Source organism: Chelonia mydas, chromosome 1 (genome assembly GCF_015237465.2).
Source record: "Chelonia mydas isolate rCheMyd1 chromosome 1, rCheMyd1.pri.v2, whole genome shotgun sequence".
NCBI lineage: Eukaryota > Metazoa > Chordata > Testudines > Cheloniidae > Chelonia > Chelonia mydas.
This window is the reverse complement of record NC_057849.1, coordinates 8,204,603-8,218,111: the sequence shown is the minus strand read 5'-3', so window position 1 is coordinate 8,218,111 and position 13,509 is coordinate 8,204,603. Positions and strand designations below refer to the sequence as shown.

At 46.6% G+C, this 13,509-nt stretch overlaps 1 protein-coding gene across 1 annotated transcript; it reads right to left on the bottom strand.

Moving 5' to 3' along the window:
- Nucleotides 1-416: 416 nt before the first annotated feature.
- LOC119565188 (olfactory receptor 52K2-like) lies at nucleotides 417-1,355 on the bottom strand. The gene has a single exon (XM_037889644.1). The coding sequence runs from the start codon at nucleotides 1,353-1,355 to the stop codon at nucleotides 417-419; it is 939 nt and encodes a 312-aa protein (XP_037745572.1).
- Between the last annotated feature and the right edge of the window lie 12,154 nt (nucleotides 1,356-13,509).

Genomic DNA, 13,509 nt, shown 5'->3' with positions numbered 1-13,509 from the left:
TACAAAACGTACCATAATTGTACCACCATGGTAAATATGGAGTGCTTTGGAGTGCAGAGTGTCACAGGGACGATCCAGAGAGTGACAGGAGGTGGGGAGGAGAGGAGAGAGTGAGGGGCAGGGCCTTGAGGGGAAGACGCAGAACAGGGGCGTAACCTGGGGGAAGATGCATGGTACATGGGTGGGGCCTCATGATTCCAGTTATCAGGAATTAGAAAGGCGGCAACCCTCGGAGTTGCACATAGATTCCCCAATTTGTCACACTGACACAGCACAGTAAAGTCAGGAAAGGGTTTAATGTCTCTTTGACTGGCCAGTCAGTGATTGAGGGAAGAGGGCCCAGCACCATGTCACCAGCCAGCTCTGCATGGAGCTCAGTCTGACAGCCAGATCACCAGGAGAAAGCTTTAGGACCCTTAATGAGTAAAGAGCTGGAGCAGACTATCCCGAATCTGCTGGGTCCTCACCCCATAGATGATGGGGTTTAACATGGGGGGCACCATGAGATACATGTTGTTCATGAGAATGTGGAAATGCAGGGCCATATTGTGCCCAAACCGTTCCGTGAGGGCGGAGACGAGATGTAGGCTGTAAGAGGCTAAAATGACACAGAGGTGGGAGCCGCAGGTCCCAAAAGTCTTGAGGCGGGCGTCCTTTGTTGGGAGGCTGAAGATGGCCCTGAGGATCTGGGTATAGGACATGGCGATACAAAACACATCCACACCGGTCACCAAGAATGTCACAGCCAGGCTGTAGTAACTACTGAGGCGGATGTCGGCGCAGGCCAGCTTCACCACAGCGATGTGCTTGCAGTATGTGTAGGGAATGATGTTGGTTCTGCAATATGGCCACCTCCTCACCAGGAAAGGAAGGGGCAATACGAGCATGACGCCACGCACCACCAGGGCCAGGCCAATTTTGGCCACCACAGGGTTTGTCAGAGTGGTGGAATATCTCAGGGGATCACAGATGGCCACGTAGCGATCAAAAGCCATGGCCACGAGGATCCCAGAATGCATCGCAGAGCAGCTGAGAAGGCAGAACATCTGAGTGAGGCAGGCGCTGAAATTGATCTCCCTGGAATTGAACCAGAAGATACTTAGCATTTTGGGTAGGATGGCCGTAGAAGGGACCACGTCGGCGACGACCAGCATGCAGAGGAAATAGTACATGGGCCCATGGAGGCTTGGCTCCCTCTTCACGATAAACAGGATGGTGAAGTTCCCCAGGATGACTATGGCGTACATGGCACAGAAGGGGATGGAGATCCAGACATGGACTGCCTCCAGGCCAGGAATGCCCAGCAGGATGAAGGTGGAAGGGTTTGTGAAATCGGTTGAGTTGGAATCTGACATGGTGTAGGGGAGAAGGTGTCCAACACTGAGCCAGAACGGTGTTTCCTGCATAGACCGTACGTTCCCCTGACTTCCTGTATGGCCCAAGGTCTAGCGTGATGGTCAGAGGACAAATGCCTGGATAGAGAGAAAATGTTAATATTAGACACTACATACACAGCTGGAGGCTTGTCTCATGGATGAAGCAGGTTGGTCGCTCTTCACAAACTGAAAAATGACATTTTAATGATTAAGATAAATGAATTATGAACAATTGACCCTACTAATGTCAGTTCCATATTTTATGGTGCTCCTTTTGTCAATAATTCCTACACATCGTGGTGTGGGAAACCTTAATAGGCACCAGCAGGAAACATGAGTGGATACTGGTTTTCCCTCATTGTTCCTTAGGCCTTATCTGCACTGCCAAGTTTTTTTGCCAAGAAGCAGCATTTGGTGAAGAAATAGTGGAGGTGTAAACACTACAAAGCCGCTTTTGAAGACAGAACTCCTCAGTTTCAGTGATGTAATAAAGGCACCTGAATGAGAGGTGTAAGAGTTTGCAACAATGATTTCGTTTCAAGGCTTTTTGGTCATTGACCATACTTTCAGCAAGAAAAACCTGCCAATTTACACGTAGGCTCAATACAATGAAACCCAGGCTACACAGTCCATGCTGTAGGGAGTTTCCCATTCACCTAGTTACTGAAAATCTGAGTGCGGGAAAAAAACACTGTTGCCAAGACATGTGCCGGGGGAAACATCCCAACTAGAACACTCCTCAGGGAAAAGACTTGGGCATCATTGATAGCAGCTCCACGGAAACACCTGCTCATTTGCTGTAGTGGCCACAACAAAGACAATGTTCAGATGCCTAAGGAATGGGAGGGAGAATATCCTGCTTTGGAGATGCACTCACTTGTGGTCACCCAGTCTCTATAAAGGATCTAGCAGATAGAAAGGGGATTTCCCAGGCAGGCTGTGAGAATGGGGGAGGCTGGCGTATGTGGATAGACTGAAAAGTCTGGGACTGGTTAGTTTAGAGAAGAGTCAATTAAAGGGGCATACGATAGAGGAGAACAAAATAAAGAATGGAACTGATTACACTGATATGGACAGAGAACAGCTCCCAGCCAGTAATAGCTATCTACAGATACCCTTCAAAAGGGCCAATTCCCCAAAGATGAGGCAAATGATCAGCAAAACTGAGTGGGAGGAAAAATTTAGACAGAAACATGGGAATGAAAAATCGAAGTTCTTTAAGAAGAGTTTATGAGAGAACTAAAAACCATCGATTCCACAATCAAGAAAGTGGAGAACTTTGCAACTGAACTGGGTTTTTAACCAAAGTGAAGGCAGCAATTGAGGGGCGGGGAAAGCAATATATAACAAATGGGGAAAAGGGAAAATAGATAGCAAGCAATACTAATTGGAAGTTATGAAAATAGATACAGGATGTTACAGACATCGGGGGAAATCCATGCTTTGCAGGGCTAAGGATAACAAAAAGGAGGTTATTAATTATATTAAGAAGAAAAGAAACCCTAGAAAATGTACAGGCGAATTCCGAGAGGGAGAAAGGAAACTTGTTAATGTTGGAGAAAAGGGAGAGATGTGTTCAAGAAATAGTTTTGTACTGCATTTGGAAAGGCGCAGTATCAGGTACCCAGATCACACACGGTCATGAAACACTTTCCAGTCCATTAGCAGTCAAAGAGGATGTTTGAGGTTCTACTGTAGATGCTGTTTAAGTTACAAAAACCAGATTTATGAGCTGACTGATCACCAAACATCTCATTCCGAATCAGAAGTAGGCAGTCGGGCAGTAACAGACACCCCCCCCCAATTCCCTACCCCTCAAAGGAAATAAAAGACAGTTCTGCATTAAACTGTCTCTATTAAAAAATAAAAGGAAAGTTTTTTAAAAAAGATTTGACAAGATTAAGAAACAATGGAAAAGCTGATCTGGGATAAGTTAAAAAAAATCTAGGAGTCTAATTAATGCCAGTCAACAATATGGTTTTATGGAAACAGGTCTTGTCAAATAAATACAATTTCATCCTTTCATGAGAGTACACGTTTGGTTGATCAAGGGAACCAGACAGATGCAACAGACTTCGATTTCTCTGAGGCATTTGATTTAGTCGGGGAAAACATTCAGTTAAAAAAATGAACAATATTCAATGTCAGTAGAGCACATGTTAAATGGAGTAAAAACGAGCTCACTGACAGATCTCAGAAAGCAGTTGTGAATGGGCCATTGCCAGCAAAAGGGGTGGTTTCTCATGGGGTTCTGCAGGGATCAGAATCCGGTGCTATTCAGTATTTTCATCAATGATCTGGAAACAAATAGAAAATTACTGCAGGTAAAATCTACAGACGACCCAAAGTTTGGCAGAGTGATTACAGCGAGGCAGTCAGAGCAGGCATAGCGATTGATCTGCAGTGTTTGTTGAGTTGGGCCCATGCAAACAAAATGTTTTGATACAGTCAAATGCAAAGTGATCCTCTTGGAACATGGAATGCAGCCCCACAACCATGCTGGGGCACAGTATTATGGAACGCAGGGATGCTGAGAAGGATTTAGGGGTCATTGTGGTCAACCAACTTATCGTAAGCTCCCAATGCAATGCTGTGGCCAAAACGGCTCACGTGATCCTTGGATTCATAAACGGGGGAGTGGTGAGTTGGAGCAGGAGAAGGGTTTTATCTCTGGACATGGCATTGATGAAACCAACCGTGTCCAGTTCTTCAGTCCCCATTTCAAAAAGGATGTTGAAAAACTGGAGAGGGTGCAGAAAAAAACCACAAAATTGTTTGGAGACTGGAGAAAATGCCTGACAGAGAAAGAGATTTAAAGAGCTTCATCTATTTATCTCATCTAAAAAGATAATCAAGCAGAGACTTCCATGGGGAGAAAACCATGGGTACTAAGGGGCTCTGTAATCTAGTTTAGAAAGGCAGAGGAAGACCCAATGGCTGGAAGCTGAAGCCAGACAAATTCCACTAGGAAATATGGGCCAAATGATTAGCACTCGGGGTGATTAATCATTGGGACAAACTGCAAAGGGAAGTGGTGGATTCTCTAACTCCCCATGTCTGCAGATCCAGACTGGATGCTTTTCTGGAAGATCTGCTTAAGGGTTTGTCAACACCTAAAACACTACTGAGGCACTGCAAAGTGCTTCAGTGTAAACACGACTTACAGGGATGGTCTGTGTACTCCCGTCAGCGAGGATAATTCACCTCCCCGAGAGATGGCAGCGAAGTAGATGGAAGAATTCTTCCGTCGACTTCATTCTCTCTACATCGGGGTTAGGTTGATATAGCGACAGCTCTCAGGGGTGTGGATTTTTTTGCTGTTGCAAAAAAAGCAAATGCAATTTTGGGTTGCATTAACAGAGGCATAGCATGCAAATCATGGTAGGTGATTGTACTGCTCTACTCAGCACTGGTTAGGTGCTGTGTGCAATTTTGGTCACCTCTGTCTAGAAAGGATGTAGAGAAACTGGAAAGGATCCAGAGGTGAGCGACAAAGATGATCCAAGGATGGCATGCAAACCATATGCGCAAAGGCTGAAGGAAGTGGGTGTGTTTAGTTGAGAAAAGATTAAGGAGGGTCATGAGAGTGGTCTTCAAGTATTTGAAAGGCTGCCATAAAAAAGATGGAGAAAAATTGTCCTTTTGAGACAAAGGGCAGTAGAAAAGGCAATTGGTTCAGAGTGCAGCAGAGCAGATTTAGATTCAGTCTCAGGAAAAACTCCCTAACTGTAAGAACAGAAGGACAATGGAACAGTTGCCTAGGCAGGTTGTGGAAGCTCCTTCACTGGAGGTTTTCTAAAGGAAGCTGGAGCCATCTGTCCTGGATGGTTTAGACACAATAAATCCTACATCTTGGCAGAGGGTTGGACTAGCTGACCCCTGAAGGTCCCCTGTGGCTCTATGATTCTAGAATGTAAAATCCTAGTGTCGACCAGGTCTTAGTGAAACACAAGTTTTGGAGCTCAATACAGGGGTAACTTGGGTGAAATTTAACGGCTTTTGTTATACTGGAGTTCAGACAGGATGATCTAATTGTCCCTTCTGATCTTAAACCGTATGAATCTATGGATAAAGAAAGTAGGTCAAGTATTTATATTTACTCTGGCTCATAACACAGGAACAAGGGAACATTCAATTACATTGAAAGTCTGAATATATAACATTGAGAAAGGAAAATTGTTTACTTAATCCATATTTGGATTAATATGGAACTCCTTGCCACAGACATTATTGGAGCAAAGAGCATAGCTGAATGGGATTCACAAATGGATTGGGCATTGTAGGTGGTGCTGGTGACACCATGGTTAGTTAACGCTGTCTGACACATTCAATTAGGAGACCTCATTTTCAGTTGGTTATAAGTTTGCCAAATTTAAACCATTTCGACTGAAATTTCCCACACTGGGTTTCTGCTTCTAGCTGAATTGTTTTGGAAAGTTTCAGGCATAACAGTTTAGCCAACTTCTCAAATGAAGCCAGCAGAAAAGAGGTCTTGCCCATGTTGAAAAATTCATATAATTCTTCCAGTGAGGAGCCCTAGCCCCTCCATGATTTCCATCACAAAGTCAGGTGAGAGCCACCCCTTTTAACAGCCAGAGGCCTGAAATGCAAGAGGAGGAGGTGAGAGTCCCTGTGCATTAACTCACACACAGCTGGCTCCTGAGGTCTTTACTCAATTCTTACTCCAAGGGGAGTTTTGCTTCTGTGGGGCCTGAGAACGTATGGGCCACGGCCTCATAATTTGGCCTTGTATACTACATCTAGTAAAACCTTTCATTCTGAAGCATCCCCTGTGCCACTGAAATGCAGCCACCTCGGGGCTGGAGCCCATCAGCCAGGGGCAGAGCAAATGGGACATTTTGGCCAGTGATATTGGAGCAAACTCATCCCCTGTGGCAAGGGCCCCAGCATGGTTAATGGTTGTGCAGAGCGGAAAGGACCACAGACCTATTCTCTATCCCATCATGCCCACGTTGCACTGGGTTTGTCAAGCACGTGAGCTCCTCAGCAAGAGACGGGTACCTGTGAATTCTGAGCCAGACGCGTCTTCCCTGGGAACCCCCTGCAGGCAGCCATGTTCCACACCTCTCTCACCCCAGCATCTGCAGCAGCATCCAACACCGAGAGCCGACCAGGGGTGTGCACCGTTTATAATCTAGCTGTGCACACTCCCAGGGGGGTTCACTCAGCCTCTAGGGGAGACGCGGCATCTGGATGCAAATAGGCTGGAAACCATAGACACTCTAGCCAATGTCTCTCTTTCAATGTCTGTGCTTCTGTGTTCTTTATCCAGGTTTAGAAGTAAACAGTAATGAAGGGACATTCCCAAAGGGAGATGAGAACTCTTGGGCTCTCCACTGAGTCAGAGAGGAATTGGCTGCTCTGTTTATTTGTGTATATTTAAAAAGAAGAGTTGATTAGGAAGAAAACTAGGGATAATGGGCAGCTCTCCAGAGGGTCTGATACCCTGTAAATGTCCAGTATTAATGGGTAGATAGTAGACAGAGAGATCTGGAGAAAGGTAACTATACAACGATAACAGGGTTTAAAAGAGAGCTGGATAAATTCATGGAGGTTAAGTCTATTTATGGCTATGAGCCAGGATGGGTAAGGAATGGTGTCCTTAACCTCTGTTTGTCAGAGGGGGGTGATGGATGGCAGGAGAGAAATCACTTGATCATTACCTGTTAGGGCACCTGGCATTGGCCACTGTTGGTAGACAGGATACTGGGCTGGATGGACCTTTGGTCTGACCCAGTACGGCCATTCTTATGTTCTTATGTTCTTAAGGTAACTGAGGAGAGATACGAACACTTTCTGCAGGCACACAGGGCTATCGCTAAGGCATCAGAAATCAGTAATTCTCATCAGTAACTTCCATCATACTGTGTAACACCTTTCATTGAAGGATCTTCAAAACACCAAGTAAAGGAAAGTCACTATCAGCATATCGTCATTATACTGATAGGTAAACTGAGGCAAAGGGAGAATGACTTGGTGAAGGTCACACAGAGAATGACAGACAGAACCCAGGACTCGTGACTTCCCTGCTGCAACCATGGTCTCTCCATTAGTAACTGAGTGCAGGAGAAGAAGGAAATGGACTCACGGTCTAGCAGGGCTTGTTCTTTAGGTGGGTGTGACGGACTTGCCCAGGATGCAACCTGGAAAGGGCATATCACCGAGCCCTCTGGCATACCAACCTGGGCTCCCTTTCACACTTTGAGGATGTGACAAAACTGCAATCCTCTCTAGGTTTGGACTCTCACAGCCAGACACATCTCCACCCAGCTGCAGTTACATGAATGTTTTCACGAGGCACTCATGAACCAACAATAGAGAGGCTAAAGCCAATTCCCCGCCTGCCCGCCCCCGCCCCCAGAGCTCCCCAGGCGAGGAACCCAGAGCTGTACGGTCTTACCCTGGTCAGAAGCCCAGAGAGTGTAAGTTTATTACCCAGTCCACCCCTCCCTCAACGTGGAGAGGACAATACACTAGCCCCTGTTCCTGAGCAGGTTTTTCTTTTGCATTTAAAACAACAAACTGTTTTAGGTAAAAAAATATAAAACCGAGTTATTAACCACAGAAGGATAGATTTTAAGTGACTATAAGTAATAAGTCTACAGATCAAAGGAGATGACCTAAGAAATAAAGGAAAATGACTATCTGAGTTCTATAAACTTGACAGGATTTGAATCACACAGTGTATCACTCTGATGGTACAAACAGTCCACCTGTCCTCCATGCACAGGCTAGAAATGCCTTCAGCCTGGGACCAAATCACCAGTTCGGTCCTTCTTCCTAAGGTTTTTCCAGGTGTTGAGTTATGCGGGGAAGTGAGGCCAAGAGATTTTCTTACTTCCACCTTTTATGGCTTCTGTCATTCGGAGGGACCTTCATTTTTCCAAGCAGAAGCCCCCAGCACAATTATCAGAAACGCACAGGTACAAATGGAGTCCAGTGTCACATGAGCTGCTCATATGCCCTCACATGCTTTCAGAATTTTGGGCACAAAAATGAGACATGCATACAAATAGGGTAATCATATTCAGCAAATCATAACTTTTTCACTGATACCATTGATACCTGTTGCTTTGGGGGCACAGAATGTCACACCTCCCCCCTTAGTTTACTGCAGAAGTGTTAGTCACTGACTAGGTTGGATGGAGTGTGCCCAAGGCCTTCTTAAGGTTTGGAACATACAATGCCCAAGTGTTGCAAACCTTGGAGTGTGATCCACATGTGTTTTTACAAAGCTCTGTGTGCCTTCTATTTGTCACTAGAAAACCTGTCTTTGTAAATGTGCAGGATTGTCAACCATTGTGTTTTTCCAACTGGTGATAACTCAATACAGATAGTCATCAATGCCATGAAGTGGTTTGCCTCAGTTTCCCCTTCCACACAGCAGACCAGGTTTATTATGCTTTCCCTGCCGTAACAAGCTTTGAGACTGTTTAGAGGTGTTAGCTGAGAAGTAGTATTCCCATAGGGCTTCTTTTTTACTACATGTAGCAGGTTACAACTTTTGATAGGATTTACCATCAGTACCAAATTCTTTGTTATAAGATTTACCATTAGCAACAAACATTGGATGAGGCTTTCTTCCAGCAACTCACGGAAGTTACTAGATGGCGGCCCCTGGTTCTCATGGGAGACTTCAATCACCCTGATATCTGCTGGAAGAGCAATACAGCGGTGCACAGACAATCCAGGAAGTTTTTGGAAAGTGTAGGGGACAATTTCCTGGTGCAGGTGCTGGAGGAACCAACTAGGGGCAGAGCTCTTCTTGACCTGCTGCTCACAAACCGGGAAGAATTAGTAGGGGAAGCAAAAGTGGATGGGAACCTGGGAGGCAGTGACCATGAGATGGTCGAGTTCAGGATCCTGACACAAGGAAGAAAAGAGAGCAGCAGAATACGGACCCTGGACTTCAGAAAAGCAGACTTTGACAACCTCAGGGAACTGATGGGCAGGATCCCCTGGGAGAATAACATGAGGGGGAAAGGAGTCCAGGAGAGCTGGCTGTATTTTAAAGAATCCTTACTGAGGTTACAGGGACAAACCATCCCGATGTGTAGAAAGAATAGTAAATATGGCAGGCGACCAGCTTGGCTTAACAGTGAAATCCTTGCTGACTTTAAACACAAAAAAGAAGCTTACAAGAAGTGGAAGATTGGGCAAATGACCAGGGAAGAGTATAAAAATATTGCTCAGGCATACAGGAGTGAAATCAGGAAAGCCAAATCACACCTGGAGTTGCAGCTAGCAAGAGATGTTAAGAGTAACAAGAAGGGTTTCTTCAGGTATGTTAGCAACAAGAAGAAAGTCAAGGAAAGTGTGGGCCCCTTACTGAATGAGGGAGGCAACCTAGTGACAGAGGATGTGGAAAAAGCTAACGTACTCAATGCTTTTTTTGCCTCTGTCTTCACGAACAAGGTCAGCTCCCAGACTACTACACTGGGCAGCACAGCCTGGGGATGAGGTGACCAGCCCTCTGTGGAGAAAGAAGTGGTTCCGGACTATTTAGAAAAGCTGGACGAGCACAAGTCCATGGGGCCGGATGCGTTGCATCCGAGAGTGCTAAAGGAGTTGGTGGATGTGATTGCAGAGCCATTGGCCATTATCTTTGAAAACTCATGGCGATTGGGGGAAGTCCCGGAGGACTGGAAAAAGGCTAATGTAGTGCCCATCTTTAAAAAAGGGAAGAAGAAGGATACTGGGAACTACAGGCCAGTCAGCCTCACCTCAGTCCCTGGAAAAATCATAGAGCAGGTCCTCAAGGAATCAACTCTGAAGCACTTAGAGGAGTGGAAAGTGATCAGGAACAGTCAGCATGGATTCACCAAAGGCAAGTCATGCCTGACTAATCTAATTGCCTTCTATGACGAGATCACTGGTTCTGTGGATGAGGGGAAAGCAGTGGACGTGTTGTTCCTTGACTTTAGCAAAGCTTTTGACACTGTCTCCCACAGTATTCTTGCCAGCACGTTAAAGAAGTATGAGCTGGATGAATGGACTATAAGGTGGATAGAAAGTTGGCTAGATTGTCGGGCTCAACGGGTAGTAATCAATGGCTCCATGTCCAGTTGGCAGCCGGTATCAAGTGGAGTGCCCAAGGGTCAGTCCTGGGGCTGGTTTTGTTCAATATCTTCATAAATGATCTGCAGAAAAGGACCTAGAGGTTACAGTGGACGAGAAGCTGGATATGTGTTAACAGTGTGCCCTTGTTGCCAAGAAGGCCAATGGCATTTTGGGATGTATAAGTAGGGGCATTGCCAGCAGATTGAGGGACGTGATCATTCCCCTCTATTCGGCATTGGTGAGGCCTCATCTGGAGCACTGTGTCCAGTTTTGGGCCCCACACTACAAGAAGGATGTGGAAAAATTGGAAAGAGTCCAGCGGAGGGCAACAAAAATGATTAGGGGACTGGAACATATGACTTCTGAGGAGAGGCTGAGGGAACTGGGATTGTTTAGTCTGTGGAAGAGAAGAATGAGGGGGGATTTGATAGCTGCTTTCAACTACCTGAAAGGGGGTTCCAAAGAGGATGGCTCTAGACTGTTTTCAGTGGTAGCTGATGACAGAACAAGGAGTAATGGTCTCAAGTTGCAGTGGGGGAAGTTTAGGTTGGATATTAGGAAAAACTTTTTCACTAGGAGGGTGGTGAAACACTGGAATGCGTTACCTAGGGAGGTGGTGGAATCTCCTTCCTTAGAAGTTTTTAAGGTCAGGCTTGACAAAGCCCTGGCTGGGATGATTTAGTTGGAGATTGGTCCTGCTTTGAGCAGGGGTTTGGACTAGATGACCTCCTGAGGTCCCTTCCAACCTTGATATTCTATGATTCTATGATTGCATCATGAGATGTAACAATAACTCTGGATTTGGGTACCCTCCGTCCCTCTTTTCTCTATCCATGAGAGGTCAGTTGTGTGACTGCTAGTCTCTGGCAGGTCACTTACACAGTTCCCTCTCAACGCCGGAGCCACAGGTTGGGTGGCTGGGAGCACAGATGCTGAATCAGCCATTCTGTCCTGGGCATCGTCCCCATATGATCAGTGAGGAGACATTCCTGTACTCCCACTGTTCCTCCCCCATTTTCCTCCTCTGCGGCCCCCTCTAGGACACATACCCCTGTGCTCTCTAGAGTGGGAGCTATCCCCTTTTCATGCGTGAAGGACTCACAGCTAACAGCCTGGACAGATGTCTCAGTGGCAGGCTCCAAACCCCTCTCCCTTTCTCAGGTGGCCTTGCCTCCTGCTGCTTTGTTAAAGGAACCCATAACCACCTCTTCAGTAGTTTCTATGATTCTATCACCCTGCTCTGGACTGCTGTAGCAGGGTGAGCACCCCACTCCAGCCCTGAAGGGGTTAAAACAACCCTGGGAGAGGGCTTCCCTTGGAAACCAATAGTAAAAGCAGCCCTGCAGAGGGCTGCGGCTGGAGAAAAGGAGTGAAAGTAGCAAACCTAGTTGATTGGGGAAGCAGCCACAGCTGTGGCCAGCTCAATCAGGGCCCAGCTGGCCCTTGGAAGAGGGCTGTGGGCCAGAAGCTGGGAGGAGACCCTCTCTCTCCAGCCTGGAGGGAGAAGGACCTGGCTACTTGAGAGAAAGGGTACCTGAGGCAGAGTAGAGCTGGGGAAAGGCAAAAGGAGCTGGGGAGCTCCAGCCTGGCAACTCCCCAGGCTGCAGGCCTTGAGCAAGGCCTATGGAGGTATTGGGGCTGCAGAGGGGCAGCCCAGGAATAGGTAGAGGCAGCTGGTCCCAACTTCCTTGCCAGTGATGAGTGGCCTTTACAGACTGCAGTTTGCACCAGTGAGAGGGGGCTAGATGATGACTGGCAATAGCCACTGAGGCAAGGTGGGGATAGAGGGTTGGGGGGTTCCCCTGGGAGGGGAAACCCAGAGTAAGGGGGTACTGCTGGGGGCAGAACCCTGACATTAAAGGGCATTGGGGTCCAGGAGGTACATGGGGCCTGAGGCAGGTGAGACACTGGCCAGAAAGAGGCGCTCCGAAGCTGCAAAGAGCTAATTCCCAGGACGACCAGCACAATGTGCCGCACCAGTGAATCTTTCCTTCACTACAGCTCCCCTCTGGAACCCATCTCCCTGTGCTCCCTAGCATTGGGTTTGCCCCTTGTTTAGCTTCAACATTGACATTTTTTCCCTAAGGCAACGCTGGCCTTAGCTACAGGGCAGGAGCTGGTCTCAACCACCCCCACCCCTGGAAACATGCAGCTTCCCTCTCTTGTAGAGGAATCAACGAGACCTCTCATTCTTTGAGCAGTTCCTGGGACTTTCCCCTTTCCCTCTGAGGTCCCAACAGAAAGCACCCTCTTGCTGAAGGTGGACACTAACAGCCTGAGCTACATGAAAGAAATCATTGCCCATTAGCTTATCAATAGGATTATCGTCTCCTACCCCCACTGATAATACAGCTTCCAAACCTTCGGTTTCTATGTGCACTTTAGCCAAAGGCAAAAGGATTTTGTAAGAGCAAAATAATAAAAGTTCTGCTATCTGTCCTGTCAGTATGTCTCCTTGTTGCAGTATATCTCTCCTAACCACCGAAATTTCTGCCCCTGTATCTTCCCACCCAAGGTGTTCCCTGCTATTAATGCTGACAGCCTTTAAGTGCTTCATGCCTAGTTCAGCAGAGGCTAATTTTAGAAACCTTATGATAAATGACAGGTGCCCAAAGGGCCTCTGTGCTCAGAATCGCAGCATTCACATGGGCTATCCTGCTTTCTTTGAGCACAGGGCATTTATTCCTCAGGTGATCAGTGAAATTACAATGATAGCACCTCCTAGACTCTTCCCTTTTCACAGGAGATTAGGGTTGGGAATTAGAAGAATGGGCTAAAATGGGACCATACTTCCCATCAAGTGTAAACCCCTCTGTCTGTGGTTTATTCACAATAATTGCTTGTCTTCTCAAAATCATCAGCTAGAGAAGCCATCTCATCCACAGTTTTCACCTTTTGGTCCCATAGACACTGTTTCACATCATCTTTACCTGTGTTTAAAAAGTGTCCTGAGAAACAAGTTCAAACATTCCTTCAAAGCTTGTAACACTTGTGCCCCTTACCCACTTTCCCATCTAGCCCGGGTCAGTAGCCTGACCAGTGTAAGTTTATT

Bases quoted from the DNA above. Each gene is read 5' to 3' on its own strand.
- LOC119565188 (XM_037889644.1), bottom strand. From the start codon at position 1,355: ATGTCAGATTCCAACTCAACCGATTTCACAAACCCTTCCACCTTCATC.